This window comes from Battus philenor, unplaced genomic scaffold, assembly GCF_028537555.1.
Source record: "Battus philenor isolate CCGP_79_NKW_IND1 unplaced genomic scaffold, ilBatPhil1.0.hap1 SCAF_4, whole genome shotgun sequence".
Lineage (NCBI taxonomy): Eukaryota > Metazoa > Arthropoda > Insecta > Lepidoptera > Papilionidae > Battus > Battus philenor.
This window is the reverse complement of record NW_027181704.1, coordinates 9,311,667-9,333,264: the sequence shown is the minus strand read 5'-3', so window position 1 is coordinate 9,333,264 and position 21,598 is coordinate 9,311,667. Positions and strand designations below refer to the sequence as shown.

Here is a 21,598-nt window from a genome sequence, read left to right as displayed (position 1 = left end):
CGAAAGGTTATCGAGCGGGTATCACGAGCCGGTAGACGCGGCATGTGTAGCCCCCCCCCACTAGATGGAGCAAGGACATTGTTATGGTCGCAGGATGTCGCTGGACGCGGGCCGCGCAAGACCTGACATCGTGCCTATCTCTGGGGGAGGCCTATGTCTTCCAAAAAGAACTTTATCGTCTGTTATCATTATATCAAAGCAAAAGTCAAATTTTTCTAAATGCTTTGTGATTAGTATTTTTTTCTGTCTACCATTTTTATTGCTTTGGATTATGGATAATTGAAATAATAGATGAAATGAGTAATATCAATCTTTAATATTAAAGTATATTTGTAGCCATAGTTTTCTTTATATAGTTATTTTAATTTCAACTATTGTTTTTGACTATATTTACAGAATATAATTACAGGTTAGGTATCATCTAATTTCGATGTGCATGATTTCCTATTATAATCTATATATAAATATTAACGGTACTTTTGTTATTTTTTTTTTAAATTACTACAAAAACTCGTACTTTTGGGTTTTATTTTGTGGTTACGACAGCTCTGCGTGTAAATTCCGTAATTGCTACTCTTTGGTCATAAATATATTTTTTTTAAATTGCGTCAATCTAACGCAGTGTAAGGTTAGGATTGAGTGAAGGTCATTTTATGTTACCTCTCCTGGAGATTACTTTGCCAGGATAAATTCCACGATGCATGGCGAAGACAAATTGTATCTGTGTGAAATTGTATGTTATATTACAAAGAAATAGTTAAAGATAAACCTTATATTGTTTTAATAACTAAAAACTTTTGTAGCTAAAAACATTTAGTAAATCATAGTACTCGGGTTTACTGACCTGTGTTTTAGGAATGAGGCATATTTTTTTCGTATATTTTTATTTCGATGTTAACACTATATTAAAGAGTGATGACTGACTGACTGATGGCATTGAAACTATTACTCAATAATATTACATGATTTTTAAAGCACAACTATTTTTTCGACTTCGACCGAAAGTTTTTTTTTTTTTGTCAGCGTTTTCCCCGGTGATATTGTCAATAAATATTGTTCGAATATAGTTGTGCAAGCGCAGCGCAGGACGGTCCACCCACAATGTAGACAGATGACCTTGTTAAGGTCGTCGGAGAACACTGAATGCAGACCGCTTCCCTACCGGTTTTAATAGAAATGATGATGACGATGACAATGATAGCGAACTTAACGGATATAGGGGTAAATCTATATTAGACGTTATGAATTTTAAATTTTATTAATTATTCTTTTACTTTTGGTAACGATTATTTTCATCTTCACGCTATTATTATTTAGTTAGAGAACGAAGTGTAGATGTCATATCTGCTCGAAGGGAAGTATCTCATTCTACATAAATTTATCAAGCGGATGCTTATTCAGATATCTTAACAGGGACATCCGGTACAGAGAACACAGTATTCTAATTCATACAGGGCTTGCATTTTCGAGAAATATTATTTTATTTGTGTTTAAGCTATTATGTCTCTGTGTGGGAATGAATTATTTTACTACTGTATTAAGGATATTGTAAAAGTGATAAAAAACCCGCCTAAGATTGTTGTCGGCTGTTCTTTTTAAAGGCGATTTGGGAGCCCTCGTACCTTTTAGTTTTTTTTAGTTTATTAGCTCGCGGATTTCGGATCCGCGAGCCCTGAGTCCGATGAAGCTGTAAAAGCCAAAACGGCTAACAGCACGCATCAACATAAGAATATAGCCAGCGTACCTTTTAAGTTTAAAGATGCCATTATAGAGGAGCTCAATGTAATTTAGTATCTATAAATTTTGCCTCAGAGCATTATTTATCTTATGACATTGTAAATTATCTTATGTGGAACAAAATAATAAACATAAATAAAAAATGTGGTGAAAAAAAATTATTTACATGTTTTATTTTATTACATATTTACATTTACATATCAAATCAAATGAAATTATTTTTATTCGCACGCTATTTTCTTCTACTGGACATAAAGTATATCAAAAGGGATTTCTGCTCTTTAAAACATGTTGGCGAATGAATACAATTTAAAAATCGTCAGTTAAAATGTTGTTTGTATAGTAATAGAAAGAAGAAAAAAAATGTCAAAATTTAACATTCATAACGATAAATGTGGGCTAAATGGAAGATTTAATAGGTAGTTTTTGGCATTTCAATCAGGCGTAATGTTACACGAAACTTATAATTGTAAATAGTTCTTTGAAACGGCAGTTATTAATACAGTCCTTAGAGAACTTCAGACACCGCATAGCATGCTTCTGTACGGCAGGAATTCGTTTAGTGACAAGCGTAAACATGGGATTCTAATTACTTTAATTGTTTGCTCTTTCTAGAGACTGATACGATCAATTCTTATCAGTGAGCGACAGAGCGGGTCATGCTATCCTAGTGGTAGGATTAATTTTCCGAATGTCGACCGCACCCTTGTCACACCCCAGACACGAACAGGGCTAATTAATAGAGTTTTCGATAGATACACCGGAGGAAGGTACGCGGGTTCACGTTACAACTGCCATTATCATGATAAGCTCTCAAAGTCTGCGCTTTTTACGTCAAGTCATGCTTTCTCCTATAATTATTGATATTTGATACTAACCCTTGACAAGGGAGCAAATGTTTACCATCGCAAAATGATTAAGTACCTCGTGTAAGTCGTACAACGATGATAAATTGACGATAGTTAATTTTCCGCATTAGGCTCACGTTCTGTTTAGCATGTCATATACGAGATATAACGCCAGTGTTGTACGGGTAGACCACGTAGAAATTAAAATCGGTTTCGGTTTCATTAGTTAGCTCTTCTATTCCTCTGTAAGCTTCAAATCTAATGATATTTTGTAACGTAGTAGTTATCATTGAAAAATATTTAATATCATTAGTAATTATGTAAGATTAACCAATCTTGTAAAACAATTCATCACGTAATAAGTCCGACAAAAATTCTTATTTTCAGATGCTAATGAAAGAGCAGGTCCAATCATCATTCCATCTCAAAAAGAAATAATTTTAGAAAAAGGTCAAAATTATACTTTAATATGCAGAGGAATGAATAAATTGGATTTTAAACAACAAGAAATACCAGAAGAAATCGTTGGATCGCTTTTTAATAAAACGCAGACAACGGTTGCCTCCTCGGACCCTAAATATAAACACCAAACTGAGCTCAATCTGTATAACGTAGATCAGTTCGCAATCGGTTACTACGCTTGTTTTGACGATACTGTTAACAGTGACAGTATATTGTACAACTTAATGGAGGAACCAAACGATACGGAACACGTCACTTACATTTATATCTACGTAAATGGTGAGATTTATCTCCTATAAAATAGTCACGACCAACAAAGCAACTTGCATGATTGAATTTATGTGTTAAATTATGTATATTTTAGGCACAAATAGCTTGTTCGCACCCATGAGAGAGGTCGTAAAAGCCAGAAGTGGGTCAAAGGTCGTAATCGAGTGTAGACCTACGACACCGGACATTAAAGTTATGCTCTCGGCGGTATGTATGACAAATATGGAAACATACATATATGCTTCACACGTCACTTACGTTGTCTAATCAAGACTACTTGTTGTGCAAGTTTTACCAAAGTACATAAATAATAATAAATAAATTGCTTTTTCAATATATAATGTAACGAAAAGTACATAATCGAATATACAGTTACTTGTTCCATTTGCCTTAAAGAAATTACATGCATGTTTGTTATATTACTTAACTGAAAACAAAATTCAGTAAATGAGGCATAGTTAATATTTGTTCCCATATCTAACTTTGTTTAATGAATTTTATACGTGGTACATAAATAATATAACAATATTAAGTTGGTCTCATTTACGTATTGTAATAAAGAAAGGACTAATGCTTATTGCCAATGAATAATTTACCACTAAAGCATGGACTCCAATGTTTAATTGCTTCAACTGGTTTCTTAACAGCCTTCTTAATATTCAGGACTTTCCAGACATAGAATATGAGCCATATGATCCTAAAATTGGTTTCGTCCTTGATAGTGATGATATTTCGGATCTTCCGATAATCATTGTGGTCTGTGATTTTAAGAAAGGAGATTATGAGGACAGAAAAGACATATTTTTACATAAACGTAGGTGATTAGAAGATGTGTAAATTCTAATAATAAAGTACCAACCACAAACACGAGAGATTACATTTATAAAATAACATATTGAACGTTCAACCGCGGCCATACAAATATTTAGTTTCATCGTGAATGTGGTTTTTTACGTCCATTTATCTTTCAATTTAAGAATTTTCTTTTGGCTAAGATTTAATTAGCAAAATATTTCTTACTAATGTCTAATTTAAAAATTGAAAATGAATGGACGTATCGGTACGTATCCATTTACTTCTACTAACCACTCATTATTTATCTGGTAATACGGCTGCAGAGTAACAAGACACCAGAATTTGTAAAGTACTCTCCAAAGATTGGATTTTTAGTCAAAGCGAATAGGGTCGCTTACAAATGCGGGCGATACCTCGGAGGGCAAATTGTTTGGAAAACTATACGTATGAGTAAGTAGATAGTGCTGCAATCTTGATGTCACATAACGAGGTAGCGTGGTGTGATGGTTTCATTTAGTTTCTGATTTTAATCATGTATATTTTTGTTGATTGCTTTTCGCTTGTGACTTATTTTCTTTCTTCTCTTCTTTCTTGGTGTGTTGCTCTTTGTGTGCACTTATGTGTAATTGTTTGATTACTAACAGATTAACTTTGTGAATTTATGTTTAGTGAATGTTGGGTTACGGGTGGTTCTGTTACAAATATACACCTACACATTTTATAAAAACTTACATATTTAAAATTGAGTTTGTCCATTCATTTCTTTTATTATTTTTATTAACTTTTTTTTTAATTGAATAAAATCTTAACATTTTGACAAGTTTATCACAATGTACTGGTTTTAGACAGACTCTACAGGGGTTCGTTTTTCATTTCGACTAATACACCAAAAACTGATAAACCATAAATCAATAATTACCTTTTTAAATATTTTGCACTAAATATTTAGGGTAATTATAAAATGTACTTTTGAAAAGGGTGTCATATATTTGTTTTTGAAAAATATAGATTTAATATTTTTTTTATAATATTGCACGACTTATTAATTTTGTTTTATCAATTATAAACGTGCAATATTCGTATGCTTTAAATGTCTATTTTCATATATCGTTTCGCATCGGATAATATTAATATTTTTTTTAAACTTCATATATGTTATATAGAGTTGTTCAAAAATATTTTTTTTTTAGATTCCAATATTCCACCGCCCGAACCAAAATTAATTGGTGGGTCAGAATATTTTCTTAGCGGTGAAGTGTTTTCTCTTAATTGTACTGTTAAATACCAAAGTAATTTAGCTTTGGCGTTAATTTGGGAGACACCAAATACTAGAACAAAGGTATTTGTAATGATTCTTTATTGTAATTACATAATGTTTGAAAGAATTAAAAAGATTAACCATTTTTTACCTTAAAGGTGCTTCATACAACTAACGAAAACGAAACTACTGGTGAAATATTATATAGCAATATAACAATAACCAATGCAAGTCTCGAAGATGCTGGAGTTTATACTTGTGTATCTAAGAACAGCTACGGGCAGAGGACTGCTACTTTTGAAAAAATACATTTAGGTAATATTATTTCGCAAATAACACACTTATATGCTTTCACGTGTTTTGTTTGAACGCTGCCATATCAATAAATGATATTTGTTAATAAATTTTCATCACTGATTCATCATAATTTATATTAAGAATAAAATGTTAAAATTATTTTTATGTATAATTGTAAAAAATAGTCCCTTGTAAAGTTCCTGCCAATTTTGAATTTAAATTTATTAATTATTCGTTAATTCAGTTATCAAACATTTGACATTTGTCACAATTTATTTAAGTATAATAATAGTCAGTTTGTTAGATTGTTAAGCAGTATACGAATCTCCAATTATTTTGGCTAAATGTAAGGTCATATTGTATGAACATTTTGTGTTTTGCATCTAATTTGAAACGATAGTTGGGTATGGTCATATATAGTATAATCAGTCTTCCTTGTTATTATAATAACTAATTGAAATACTATTTTTATTCAAACTTACCCAAGAGTTTTTAAAATTATATCCACGTAATAAATTGGCACGATTCTTTCGGGCTACAGAATGAATCTGAGAAGTTTTGAATACAGCTCCTTCGTTTTTATGATACCTTTTGTGTAAGGTTATAATTTTATTATTTTGTGATAGACAAGTAAACAATATCTTAAATATATAACGTCTTTTATACGTTTTTATTCTTATAAATAGTACCTTTACTATTAAATCAGGTCGCCTAAATGGGCGTATTTAAAACTAGTAGCTAGTTAGTGGTAAGTTTTAAGCAAATAAATGTAGTAAAACAATAAAATCTTTATTTACAATTACTAATATTAAGATTATATTTATTGTACATTCTTATATAATATAGTGTATAAATGGATGTTCGGTAATGGTTAATACTTAAATAAATATTTTCCCACTGCTACTATAGAATTTTTATAATGTTATTTTTGGTTATCTAAAACGGAGTTTTCGTGAGAATCTTTACAGATATATAATTCAGTATTAATATGTATTAACTAGGAACATAACAAGCTTTTTACTAATGGTTTTGTTAAAATGTTTTTAACTATGGCTTTTGTAATAAATGTGTTTGTGTTAACAACAATCTTGATGTAATTTGCGCTGGTTAATTTTAATACTTTATAAGTCAGTCTTTGGTCAAAGAATGAGAATAAAATATCTAGCATTGTAATTTTGATGTATTAAATTATATCATGAAAACGTAAAGTCAACTTAATTTTGTCAACTAAAACAATTTTTACGTATCGTTCGGTAATAATATTTTATTGCATAAAATATACGTAAGGCACTGTTATCAAAGTACTAAGGTATGGTCAGACTAAGTCGTATCAAAATAAAAAGTTTCGACAACTAAGAATAAAACTGCTAACAATAAAACTATACAGTTGAAAAACCTGTTCAAATAATAGGTTGTCAAATATCTCCCTTCCGGCTTTTTGTCTTTTGAATTTCGCGGCTATGTACAAAGCGCTACAGAGCTCGTATCTGGCAATACTATACATAATTTGAAAGGTCTTGACATAACCTACAAAACGACGCTATGCATGATTAGTTTGGATATTGCGTTCAACAGTTATAGACGTGTAAACATGGAGTTCACTAACGCCGAAATTCGCTCTATTTTAAAGTTTTCCTTCGTTAAGGGCAAATCCGCTAGAGAAACGTTCCGTGAGATTAATGGTGTTTTGGGGGATGGTACTCTATCTCTTCGAACCGCGGAGGAATGGTTTCGACGATTCAGAGCCGGCGAAAACGACACCATGGATAAGCCAGCCGGCGGAAGACCTGTGACGACAAATACCGATCAAATCATGGACTACATCGAGTTAGACCGGCATGTGGCATCTCGTGACATCGCCCAGGAGATGAGAGTTAGTCACCAAACCATTTTAAACCATCTGCAGAAGGCTGGATACAAAAAAAAGCTTGATGTTTGGGTGCCGCATGATTTGACGCAAAGAAACCTTCTGGACTGAATCAACGCCTGCGATAAGCTGCTGAAACGGAACGAACTCGACCCATTCTTGAAGCGGATGGTGACTGGCGACGAAAAATGGATCACATACGACAATATCAAGCGAAAACGGTCGTGGTCGAAGGCCGGTGAATCGTCCCAAACAGTGGCAAAGCCGGGATTGACGGCCAGGAAGGTTTTGCTGTGTGTTTGGTGGGATTGGAAGGGAATCATCCACTATGAGCTGCTCCCATATGGCCAGACGCTTAATTCTACCATCTACTGCGAACAACTGGACCGCTTGGAGCAGGCGATCGACCAGAAGCGTCCAGAATTGGCCAACAGGAAGGGTGTAGTGTTCCACCAGGACAACGCCAGAACACACACTTCGTTGATGACTCGTCAGAAGCTACGGGAGCTCGGATGGGAGGTTTTATCACATCCACCATATAGCCCGGACATAGCGCCAAGTGATTACCACCTGTTTTCCTGACCATGGCGAACGCCCTTGGTGGTGTAAAATTGAACTCAAAAGAGGTTTGTGAAAAGTGGCTGTCCGAGTTCTTCGCAAATAAGGAGGGGGGCTTCTACGAGGGAGGTATTATGAAGTTGCCGTCTAGATGGAAACAGATTATCGAACAAAACAACGCATATTTAAACTAAATCCGATCACTGTAACACTTTTTATAAAGCATTGAATAAAGAGCAAAAAAGCGGAAGGGAGATATTTGACAACCTGTTATTCAACCTGCTGAATTGGTTAATGTGAGTAGACATTATGTATCGTTTTATTTGGGAATGATTTTCGTAGACTAGATTCTATAGTTATCGCACTCGATATACATATAAAGACGCCTGCTGCCATAGTCAAAAAAATTGTTGACGGAGTAATAAAAATCCTCTCAGTAATTCAAAAAATGTCTCGGGAGGCATTCATGCCTTTTTACCACCACTATTATCTACAACTTCCTATGTACCCGAAGTGTGCCACTTTCCGACGACGAACTGGATTAAATTGCTTAATATGTCACATTAGAAACACGTTTCGCAGCAGTACGCCCTGGATGGGCATCTTAAGAAAAAATTAATCACTTATCAGGAAAATTTCACCGTGGAGGAGAATTTGCAATAACGACGGGCTTTGCGCATAAAGTTCTTAAGAATTGCTCCAGAAAATAAGTTTTCTAAAGTGAAAGGATACTATCATTTGGTCTCCGCCACGGACGTGTCGTTTGATGAAGTTACTAAGCTTCGGCAAAGTGTAAAAACAATATCTGTGAATTATAAGAGTATAAAAACAAACTAGTAAACTACCAGAGTCACGTTTTGGAACTATTTGGCAAGCGAGACTCTAAAATTATTTTTAACTGAATTCATCATCGGCGCACTATGCATATAAGCAAGCAATTCTGGTTAAAAGATTGCCTTCTATATATCTGGAACCCTAATGACTGACTGGCCAGTTTCAGAAGATAAATCCTTCCATCACGTCGTTTGCGTGTGACTTAATGAGCCTGCCTCTTTTTTACCAGGAAATCAAGAGTTTTATTATTTGTAATATTTCTTATTGGTGTCAAATTTTAAGATCGATAGAATTTATGACCATATTAGTAATGTTACGTACACAAAAAATTTTCAAAATTACTAATAACTTATTATGCTTATGACTATATATACAGTTTATTAATATTATTATTATAATTAACATTTTAGATACTGGTTATATACATCTGGAGAAAGGTGGTAAGAGTAATCCTATTGAAACAAGTCAGAAGTTCATGAGGCTGGTGTCTTACATAAAAGATTATCCACCAGCGCGTATTGTTTTGTAAGTAAGATAAATATTCTTTGCATTTTATTACTGAAGTTGGTGCAGCAATTTAAGCATTTTATCAGCTTTTGCCGTGTTTTGTTATGATCGTATTCCCGATATCTATTTACATGAGTACTGGAAAAATTTTTTTTTTAAATTTTGAGTTTTGAGTTGAGAGTTTTTGAGACAAGCAGGAGACTAATTCAATGGCATGTTTCGCTCTATAACAGTGCGCAATGAAAAGCAATTAAGAATAGTGTTTTATGGTACTTTCCTTGACACAATATCTACTACTAGCTGTTAAATTGTTCTAGACCGTGTGTGAAAATTTATTACACCTTGTATACCACCATTTATTATTGAGCTTAATAGTAATTAACTTTCTTGTTTGAAGTAGTACTAATTAAATTTAGTCCCTAACGGCTCAGTATATGCGCCAAAGTGATTAGTGAAATTCTACATCTATGTGCTTCATAAATTTATCTTAACTCGATTAATTATTAGAACACAGGCGTTACAATCACCTTTATAACGACTTTCTAAAATTTGAGAATCAGTAATTTCGAAGTATCGTTTTCTTTAAATAAAAATAGACGTTCAGTTTTTAGAATGAATTTGCGATAAAAATAAACAAATCCAAATATTTGGCTCCTCAGCTATCAACACTTTGTTTTATCATTTTTGTTGCATCAGCTTTAGAGATGGCGAAGAAATATCTTCAAAGAAATCAAAATATGAAATAAAAAGATCCGACACTGGAACAGTGACATTAACTATACGTAATGTGACCATTAAAGATACAGGAAATTATACATTTGTTGCCACGAATAAATATGCCACGGAGAATGTGACTTTTGATTTAAGAGTTAAAGGTAAGTTATTTATGCGTTTTTTCTCTTGTTTCAACTTTATATTTATAGTTATAAATTAGAGGAATATCTTTTTTATATCGTGCTCTGGGACATTAAAATCAAAAACTTTTTTGGAAACCTAGTGTCCTTAATTAGTAATTGTAAATTACTATTATATTCTTAATTAAAATGAAAAGAATATTAAATTGGTGATAAGTAAAACATTATTTTATGAAACAACTTGTCGTGCAAATTCTCTCTCAGTGCCTAAAGACGAAGGCCTTCTACCAACCTGTGTTATAGTGACGACTGACGGCATAAAAACGTGGTCTCTCACTTGGGCTTCATTGGCACAATTAATATTCACTCAACGGGCCATGGAAATGGTTATGCTCGGGATTTCTATGCAAGATTGAATTAAGAATGAGGATATCCGTAAACTAATAAAAGTAACCGGCATATTGTCAGTGGGTAGGCGACATAATGCGTAGAACACCTAGTCTCTGGGGTTTAAAGGTTCTGGAGTAGACACCTCGGACCGTCAACAGCAGTGTTGGCCATTCAGTGATACGGTGCGCTGATGACCTTGTTAAGGCCTCTTCCAATCGGTTTTATTGGAAATCTATGGAAGAGGCAACAATTCAGCGTTGGACTTCCTACGGATGAAACGATGATGAAGTTGAAAATTGTAAACAAGAGATTTCTTAATTTCAGCTAATTGCGCAGAGAATTCGGTGTCAGTTGGCAATATGCCCTGTGTGTATTAATAATTTTCCTTTTTATTATAGCATCTCCGATCATTGATTTCGGACCAGACGGGGATAGAAAGTATGTGGAGAATTCATTAGCAAATTTACAATGCACAGCTACTGGTTATCCTTTACCTAATATTGATTGGACTTTCATTAATGAAAGAGGTGACGAACAAATTCTTGTAGTGAGTATTTATAAAAACTGTTAGTAAATATTTACTGTATCCTCCTTATTTATGTTCAGATTTTTTTATATAAATATATACTGCTGAAAAAGACACTAAAACACATTACAGATGTTAAAGTATAGTATTAAACAGGACATCTTATCACATTAAATATTAACATAAAGTAGTTTTTCACTGAATAGATTCCCACACCACATTTGTATTATTTTCAGTCTGATAAAGAAGTAGCGAGTTTGTATAGTGTAACATCATATCTACAAATACCAGTCCACGTGTCCGGCAACATTACATGCAAAGCTACAAATGGACTTAAACCAGATGCGTGGGCGTCTCGAAGATTCCTTGTTTACGAAATGCACAGCGGTTTCGGTATTAAGCGCAGCGATCAAACATGGTTCTTTGAAAACCAGAACGTCGTCTTGACATGTGTTGCTTCAAAATACGAATTCTTTAATTTAACCTGGATAGAACCGGATGACGTAGGATCGGGAGATTCTGGTTAGTATGATTTGCAAGCATGGAATGGAATGGAAGAAAAATAGAATTAATCCGAATTCTATTATTCTTCAGCATTTTCTAATTATTAACGCAATTCGTTTTCATTTTAGTGGTGTTTTCTGAGAATCCATTTTCTTACGTTGCTGAGTTAAAAATGGATAACATTTCTTTACAACAAGCCGGAAATTATACTTGTGTCGCAATAAGATATGACGATACCGAAGAAAGTCAAACTATGTCAATAACTGTAGCAGGTATTCTTTTAAATATCGTATGATTTTTACATATTTTATTATTAATTTATCTACACCATAAATATATATTTTGTCAGAGATACGTCCGCCGGCTATAATTGAACCTAGAAATGAGAAGAACGAAGAAGTGTACCCATATCAGCCACTTCAACTCACTTGCCAAGCTGAAGCGGTCCCTCCACCACGTATTGAATGGTATAAGGTAAATTCGACTTTGAAGTCCCTTGGAAATATGATAAATAAGTGTTTAAAAATAGTAAAAAAATCTTCTTTATTTTAGGATGGCAACTCGGTATTAAACGAAACTAACACTGAAATTATAACAGAGCTTTTAGACCATACAAAAGTGAATTCAAGTGTATTGATAAAACAAATGTTAGAAGAAAATAAGGGCAAATACGAATGTGTCGCAATAAGCAACAGTAAAACTGCTAGAGAGTTCTTTAATATTGCTATAAAAGGTATGAAAATAATATTTTATGTTTTAAAATGTATCGTCGAAATGTACTCTACAACAATTTTTTTTGATTTCAGAAAAATCTACCAATAAGGCAGCGTATCTTAGTGTTATAGGAGGGATTGTTTTTGTCTTACTAGTGCTGATTGTTTACTTGGCGTGGAAAATACGCAAGGAAAAGCAATTTAGAAAAGAACTCGCAGCGGCTGGATTACTGTATTTTAAGGAAGGCGTTACGAAGTCTCTTAATCCTGATCTAGGTATAGACGAACAGGCCGAGCTTCTTCCTTATGACGAAAAGTTTGAATTTCCGCCTGAGAAACTTGTCTTAGGTAAGTCATAATTTTTAGTGATGCTATTATAGTTACAATAATTTATATAGTCTCACTTGATGCAAGGCAAAGGTTCGTCAAGTTATGTCGCTTATAATTTAATATACAAAGTACTATCTTATTTACGAAACTAATGAATTAGGTCACTTAATAACTCCTAAAAATAATAATCTTATAAAAGGTAACAAGCTTTCTGAGAAGACCTTGTGTTATTTTCATTGTCGACCTAAAAAAATCCATTAAACACAATTTAAAAAACCTCAATGAAAGGATGTTTGAAAATTTAAATAACAAACCTTGTCCTTAATGTATTTGCTTCGTAACACAAAGACAGTTAAATAAATATTAAGATTAGTTCGAACACCACACAAAAGATTTAAGAAAAGTTAGTTAACATTATCTATTTTTAAAGTCATTGGATATTATTGTTCGTGGTTTAAAATTTAAATTTTTAAAAGGAACTTTTTTTTTATTAATCCAAAAATTTCTTGTAAAATATTTAAAAAAACGTGCACGTGCGTTATGGACAGAAATATTAACTATAAAAGAAAGAAATAAATGTAGAATTAAATGCATAAAATTTTAACTTACGCCAAACAGGAAAGCAATTAGGCGCAGGGGCTTTTGGTGTTGTATATAAAGCGGAAGCGCGTGGAATAATAAACGCCGAAGAAACTACACCAGTTGCGGTAAAAATGGTGAAAAAGACCGCAGACAATATGTATATTAAAGCATTGGCTTCGGAGCTGAAGATAATGGTTCATCTAGGAAAACATGTTAACATTGTCAATCTTCTCGGAGCATGCACCAAAAATGTTGGGAAACGTAAGTAATATTTCTTAAGAAAAACACTCGGTTTTCGCACTCTCTAATTAAGGAAGTTTATTATGGCAGATGAACGATTTGTTTGCGTCGGGGGAAATAAGAATAACTTCGAGATCGTTTGAGATGTTTTGTACCGTAATAAGTGAAGACAAAGGTTTTTGACCAGTACGTGTTGTCGGTGATGACATTTGGATTTAAGACGTGGTCATTTACAATTGGTTTTATAAGAAAACTTATGGTCGGTCATCCAGAGTTCATTCTACAGGGCTATGCTACTAGCTCCGCTGGGAGATCGAATGAGAGAGGAGGAGATCGGCAAAAAAATAATTATTGTGGTTGTCTATCGGAGGATATCACAAGGAGTTCGTTTCAAGTAGCCGCAAAAATCTTTTTAGACCCGTGTAACACGAGTGAATAGAATTTTGAAAGGAAAGCAAGCTATTTTCAAAATATTGATTCGTATTTTAAACGCTTAAACTTTAGTAATTTGAGGTCAACAGTGACACACATTTTGAATAATGAACGTCACTATTATCATATTCTGTTGGATATTTACAAAGTGCATATTGCCTTGCATGTTTTTCCTCGATCAAGAGCCGTCGTTTACATTTAAATTAATATATGAACGTACTAGACTTCACAGTCGTTGTACTGCGGTTATATACGACGACATTACATCACGATGATATATGTATATTATTTTGAAATATATTAATAAAACACCGTAGAAGTCTGTTCCAAAAGCTAAACATTATGTTTGTTAAACTCCAAATGTTACTTTATTTTCATAACTTAATAAAACTCCCATATGGTTTCAAAAACGTAAAATATGTTTCAAACAACTAATAACTAAAATATGATTTTCTATAGGAAATCTGGTAACTAAGACATAGATTAGGCCTCGTTTAGATACGAGAGAAAACCCTGGAATCATAATCAATTTTGAATACTGTAAGAAATTATCATCTTTACTTTTAAATATGAAAACTGATGAAATATTAATATTTTGCTTTATTTATATAATTAAGAGCATTTTATGTCACTATCACGTACACAGCTATAAATAATACTTTACGTACATTTGTAACTAACCGTTGTTGAATATTGAAGCAACAAATAAAAAAAAGTCGATTTATACCTCGGTATATGAAACCTAATTTGATAATATACAGCAGAAACGTAGGACTGTATACATATTTACGATAAATCGCATTGACTTTAAATGAATTAAAAGAATTTGTTTGAAAATAAAAATTATGATATAAGAGTAGATAAATATGTTGATTAATATATTAATGAAATTTCAGGTGAATTGATTGTCATAGTTGAGTATTGTAAATTTGGTAATATTCATAATTACCTTCAGAAGCATCGTGAGGTGTTTATTGATCAGCTCACGGATAGCAAGGAGAAGAATCTCGGTAAAGTAAATAGAGGTTTCTCGTGTAGCAGCGGAAGTAGCGCGTATGTATATTTTACCTTTATTTGTTAATCATGTCACGAATACATGGTATTTGGTAAGGAATACATGTGTTGAGTGTAGAGTTGGACGTGTCGACCTACAAGGTGAACAGAACTATTTGTTAAAGTCGTGGACGCTGGGTGTTGATTGATTCCAACCGGTGTTCTTGGAAATCTGGGGGGGAGCCCATGGCTGAAATGATGCTGACTTGTAACTTGTGATGTCACATCTTCGCTTTCAACTGATGATAACTGATGCTCATAATAGCTTTACTTATTTTAATGTCAGAATTTTGAAATACAAAAGAGATACATCTCTTTTGTATTTCAAAAGACACAATGGTAAGATTCAATGGTTTAAAAAGCTACAAAGTACCTTTTTAATAATAAAGATCGTTATAAACAGATGTCGTTTTACCAAAGTCGTTAATAAAAAGATCCAGAACTCGGTATCATTCAAAGATTTGAACAAGTTTACATAAGCATTACTTTTGTACGAACAAAGAATATTTATTCATGTTATGTAATATGTCAAATCTCCACAATTACGTGCGAGGTCGTCAATCATAAATGTTATTTCGAATGTAAATTTTATTATTTACTTTTACATTTCCTTGATAAAAATGGAACATCTCATTTAGATAGAGAAGACTTTACTCAGTTATATAATTTTATATTTTTTGTTCAGGTTTTCAAGCGTCAACGTAACGTATTTTATAATTACAGAATGCATTCAGACTACTTCAGTTCGAATCATACGCAAGAAACCGACCATACATTCCTAAATACAGGAAATACTAACAGATCTGGAAGAAAAGGTGAATGTCATAAAAATAAGCGATATCAATTTATTTAAATTTAAATTCGTTTCTTTTATTTTTTTAAATAGTTACTTAATTATAATTGTAGGTGTTTTATGTCCTATATTATAATATAATATTTAAAGTACAACATTTCCACCAGTGACAACGCACTTCGTGTAAGATGAACTTTAGCCTTTCCAATTCAAATTTCTACAACTATAATGCTTTAACTTTAAGATAAATGGTTATGTAATATATATAGGGATTTTCAACGACAATATTTTTCAAATTTAAAATAAAAAACATGTACATAAAAATCGCTGATTTATTTTAATTAATCAGGAATTAATATAGTTTGGCAATTATGAAAAATGTAAGCGACCAATGTCTTCCATGACTATGTATACATATGATTCTCTCGTTAACATTTTAAAAAACGTTCTGCCCCAAAAAGGATCTTTCGTTAACCATCAAGTTTTCAAATTGTAATCGATTCAAATTGCTGCATATGCATACGTAGACCATGTTTAAAATTAAATAGCATTCGCTTAACGACGGTAGCGAAAAATATGGTTTGCATAAATTATAAATTCAGTGTTTGTTGTGGCATTAGCGTAGACTTTTTGTAATTACATGCTAGTCTGTGTCTGAAAAATATAGTTTTGTTTATTCAACAATTTTAAACAAAGGAGCTTGGTAACTGATAGAAATAATGGTGATCATATTTGTGCATTACTGTATGAAATAAAAAACCTGGTTTCAGAAACGGTCAGGATATATTTTGGTTATAAAAACCATTTTTAAGAAAGGAACCCATTTTTGTTACAAAAACTGTGTAGACCATATGTTTAAGTTTATGAATGAAATTGAAAATTTCAGTTCCATAAACGGGATAACGTCCTTGTTTTACAGTAGTCATAGTTTTGTTGAAAAACTAAAAACTAAATGAGAAAGAGATCTTACAATTGATACGAATATTGAATACCAAAAGTAAATTTATGTATGAAATAAATAATTCCAGTTTCGGAAACGGGCTACGTGCAGCCGGAGTGGCGGTCTAATTACGAAAGCGACTACAGCGACGGTCGAGCTCCCCGCCCACTTTTTTCTAGAGACCTGCTTGCGTGGGCATTCCAAATCGCTAGGGGAATGGAATATCTCGCTAATAGAAAGGTGTGTATAGTACAATGAGATTATACGTGATAACAAAGGTGTGCTGTTTCCCTGAAGAGTTACAGTGTATATTTATTTGTCAATAATTCTGTCTGGTGTCCTAGGGGTTGATTATAAAATACGTCCTCTACTAGTCACACCACTCTCTATCGGCTGATTTGTCGACGACGATGATGATTGTAATACAACAGGGCTATAATTTCTGGCATTGCAAAGTCTAAAGGGACATACAGTAAACAATAATATTCTTTAATATGTAGTAATTACAATTTTGAAATCTTTTTTTCTTGCTGCATTGTCATTCCGTTACTTATTATATCTAAAACCATTGATTTTTGTACGAGGTGTATCATACATTAATTGACAATGAGTGAATGAATGAGCTAAATTAAATTATCTCATCATTTTGATTTCGTATTTTTATTTTTTTAATTATGATATATCGTTAGGTTTATTTAGTATGTATTAGAATTATAAAAATCCTTAAGGGCAGCCAGAAACATCGCCTTGCGTTTTTATTATGTGTTGGTATAAAACTTGTATTTACCACACTATAAACCACTGTAATAAAAATAATTTCTGAAAAATAAAAAAAACAAGAGGCTTAAACTTTGGGAGGTTTAACCTTGCTGTGAGCATCTATCGGTTGAAAAGAAATATTTTATTTTAATAATAAAGTTTGTAAAGAAAATAAGTTTTAAAACTATCCAGGGTAAATTTTATTTAAATTATTTAATTCTTTCAGGTCCTGCATGGCGACTTAGCGGCTAGGAACGTCCTATTAGCTGAAGACAACATTGTAAAAATTTGTGACTTTGGTCTTGCACGAAGTATTTACAAGAACGATGAATATCAGAAAAAGGAAAACGTATGTTTACCATTCGTTAATAATTATCATTTTGAATAAAATAGCATATTTTAGTTCGTTATTCTAAAATATTTGAATTTCATTACAGAGCCCGCTACCAGTGAAGTGGCTAGCCATCGAATGCATGACAGACAGAATATTTTCTACGCAGTCTGACGTGTGGTCGTTCGGTATCGTCCTGTGGGAGTTATTTTCACTCGCTAAAACTCCTTACCCTAATATAAGTCCTCCGAGTTTGTTACACTGGCTTTCTGAAGGGTACGTTTATAATATAAGAACATCAGACGTGTTTAAAATTCATTTAATCAAATAATAAAAAATCACTGTCGTGAAAATTAATTTCAGTTAAAATTATAAAGTCATTGAATAAATAAAATATTTTTTGCTTTAAAATATCGGCACATAATTTTATTCAAGTAGACACGTCTAAGCGGGAAGAATTATGGCAAATCCGCCAAGCGTATTGAAAAACTCAAAGATCTCACGATCAATAAGTTATCAATAACCATCAAAAAGATCCGTCATTGTACTTGTGTAAAAAGAGTTAATAAATAAATTGTACATCTTTATTTTACAGACACAGATTAGAAAAACCCACCTACGCCAATGATCGACTTTATGACGTCATGCTCCGCTGTTGGGCGCAAAAACCGACTGCGCGTCCCTCTTTTACACAGCTTCAGGAAATTCTGGGAGAATTCCTTGAAGACAACGTTCGTAATGTAAGTACTTGCTTGTCGAGTGTCAAAATAAGCTATAACTAATTCTTAGTTAAATTAATTTATCTAAAATAATAATTAGTTAAGGTGGTTCAAATATTAAAATTTAACAAGCGAAATTTATTTAAAGGCCAAGCGCCATCAGAGCTTTGTCCCTTGTCCTCTGAAAATGTATTAAAATAATCTACTGTCGCTTTAAAAATCTACGTATAAATGAAGATGCGATTCCTAAAGAACCAATTAATTGAATTTTCATTATACTCGTACTACATAAACTATTGATTGACATTCTATAATTATATTGTGGTTGTTAATGATATATCTTTGTTAATTTTCTGTTACAGCATTATGTAGATCTTAACTCCGCATACATTGATATGAATGTTAAAACAGAAGGCCAGGAGGATTATTTAGCCATGGTGTGCGCACCCGATTATAACAATTTGGTGACACCAAGCCCTCATCAATACGTTAATGACACCAGAAGCTTCTTTCCACCCACCCCTACCCAATTACAGCACGGTAAATATGTCATTGTCTTAATTGAGAAAATACACAAAACGTGTAGCTCGAACCAAAACCTTACTGTTCTTTGAAATAAAGTCAAATATAATTTGCTCTCCAGAGGTTTTTGTAGGTCGTTGGGATCTAAATATTCCCAAATGGCAACCACAATCCGGTAGATGCGGTCCCCTTGATGGTAGCAGAAAGTCGCTGAATGCAGGCAGCGCAGGACCGGTCATCGTGTCGATCTTTGGGAGACTATTGGCTGGCATGATAATGATGATGATGATATAATTTACGGAGAACCGCTACTTTGACAAGAAAATTAATTTCTCCTACCCCCATTTATAAAATAATGAAATATACCAATTTTTATGTCTATTGACTATCGCCATAGTAAGAAAATAAACATTTTGAACGGCTAGATGAAGTAGTTTCTTATGAAAATAGTATTTCTTAACATCCCTATTTGGTTTTGATCTGCTACGGCTCCCATTAAAAGCTGCAGTTGCCAATAGAGGGCATTACTGCTCTTTTGGAAAATAATTACAAGTAATAGGATATATTAATTATATCTGTTTGATTAATATTTAATTATTTATGAATTTAATACGTGGTTAAATAAAATTATTCCACTTTAGTGTTTATAAAAATTCCATTTCGAAATATGTTGTTGTGCCCCTCTTTCTGCCCCTTAAGAAATAAAACTTTTGTACAAATCAAGTGAAGATAATTATAAAAGAAATAACGAAAACGAAGAAATAGATTATATATCTAGTCTTTATTCATTTAATTTATACTAATTTTCCTTTTGTCAGACGAAATGGAAATTACCATATTTTGATCCCACAAAACCAGTCAATATTTTGGTATGGTATTAAAATATTAAAGCATGTAGTAATCAATGTAACTAATAAGAGTGTTAGACTTTTTATTTCCACCGCTAAAAACATCTACTTTTCTTAATGTATGCTTTCTTTTATTCGATGTCGCTTTCTCCTTATGTATTTGTAGTGCATGTTACTAATTTATTTTATAAAATAATGTTTTGATAAAATTTTTAGATGATGAAGGCTATTTGCAAATGAGTCCAGCAACAAACCAACATATATTCAGTCCCCGTGCAACAGGAACCAAATTTGACTTCGATGCGAGAAAATTGAATCCATGTGCCGAGGCCTCAACCCACGGCTCTGAGCTCACTCCAATGCTTACTCTTAACAATTTGCCGAGAAGTGGATCGGAATCTGATCACGATGGTAGCTCCTCGCCATATCTGAACATGTGCCCGCGAATAGACGAGGAAACGGACGAAGTGTTCGAAACGAAACAACAAAACATAAAGAATACACAAAATAGCGCCGTGACGAATCCCACTTACATTACTTTCGATGTTGACCTCGAGAAAAAACCGAAGAATAACATAAATAATTATATCAACGTTAATGTACCCAATGGTCTAGTCAAATAATAAACATTAATGGGTCATATATATTAAAAAAAATCTATTTGTCGAACTGTCTATGATCTTCGTAATTACCTTCTATTGATCTCTGTGCTTTTGCTTTTTCATCTTTGTAATCAACAAACGTCATTATATATATTTTGAAACATGAAATCTATTCTCAAAAATTTTCACTTTCAATTTTCAGTCTATTTTTATTCAAAAATGATACTTGTAAGTTATTACAGAGATGTGATATTTTATTGTAAGATAACATGAAAAATACTGTCGACTAACTTTAGTTTATAATTGTTATTTTAGATTTAAACGAACCCCCACCCCATTTTATTTAATTATGGCTAATTCATCTAGAGATTTTTATGAGATTAAATACAGTTATATAGTATGTACTAAAATTAACAGAAAATATATGATTTATTTTATTACACAAATAATACTTGATATTCAAGGCTATATAATGTTGTTTCTTATAATAACAATGTGGTACGTTATATATTATTCACATACATAGTGAAAACAAATCCTGAGAGATTATTATATAATTGGTAATAAATTGTAATATTAATAATTAAATTCTTTATTACTTTTGATTACCTGTTAGAAATGTATTAGGTATTTGAAGAATGTATTTTTTAAGTTAATATATATGTTTTGTGCTTGTCTCATCCAAATGTTCTATGTTGTTATAAATTTTGATGAATCGAAATATATTTTTGTTGTACAATTAATGTTCTTCTAAACTCTATACATAAAAAACGATTTTATTGAATAAATGTGACTTTGAAATATTTTTTACACTTATTTTACCTTAATATGGATATTTTGATATATGTCATATACTTAAAGAATAGATACTGACATATTTAGTATTGGATGACCCTTATGACACATACTTTAACGAGAGTGAAGACTGGAACCAAACCGACTGGTCATATACAAAGTGATTCTAGGTTTTTATGTTTGCTGTAATATAGGTTACACTTTATTACTAATTTTATACACAGAAATGATA

General features: G+C 32.5%; 1 protein-coding gene across 3 annotated transcripts in view; it reads left to right on the top strand.

Moving 5' to 3' along the window:
- The window catches only part of Pvr (PDGF- and VEGF-receptor related), a 32,074-nt gene extending 10,719 nt beyond the window's left edge, over positions 1-21,355 (top strand). The window contains exons 2-24 of one of the 3 annotated variants that reach the window (XM_068771677.1): positions 2,973-3,326; positions 3,412-3,524; positions 4,436-4,562; positions 5,303-5,451; positions 5,529-5,685; positions 9,337-9,451; positions 10,130-10,308; positions 11,076-11,224; positions 11,440-11,725; positions 11,836-11,979; positions 12,057-12,181; positions 12,260-12,440; positions 12,514-12,768; positions 13,369-13,593; positions 14,901-15,057; positions 15,781-15,872; positions 16,879-17,030; positions 17,776-17,898; positions 17,987-18,156; positions 18,476-18,620; positions 18,962-19,139; positions 19,940-19,990; positions 20,186-20,273. In XM_068771677.1, the coding sequence (XP_068627778.1) occupies positions 2,973-3,326; positions 3,412-3,524; positions 4,436-4,562; positions 5,303-5,451; positions 5,529-5,685; positions 9,337-9,451; positions 10,130-10,308; positions 11,076-11,224; positions 11,440-11,725; positions 11,836-11,979; positions 12,057-12,181; positions 12,260-12,440; positions 12,514-12,768; positions 13,369-13,593; positions 14,901-15,057; positions 15,781-15,872; positions 16,879-17,030; positions 17,776-17,898; positions 17,987-18,156; positions 18,476-18,620; positions 18,962-19,139; positions 19,940-19,965 (3,602 nt within the window). In that variant the 3' untranslated portion in view covers positions 19,966-19,990; positions 20,186-20,273. Of the gene's footprint in view, positions 1-2,972; positions 3,327-3,411; positions 3,525-4,435; positions 4,563-5,302; positions 5,452-5,528; positions 5,686-9,336; positions 9,452-10,129; positions 10,309-11,075; positions 11,225-11,439; positions 11,726-11,835; positions 11,980-12,056; positions 12,182-12,259; positions 12,441-12,513; positions 12,769-13,368; positions 13,594-14,900; positions 15,058-15,780; positions 15,873-16,878; positions 17,031-17,775; positions 17,899-17,986; positions 18,157-18,475; positions 18,621-18,961; positions 19,140-19,939; positions 19,991-20,185 lie in introns of all 3 variants that reach the window. The other 2 variants (XM_068771676.1, XM_068771678.1) reach the window with 2 other exon arrangements.
- Positions 21,356-21,598: the final 243 nt, after the last annotated feature.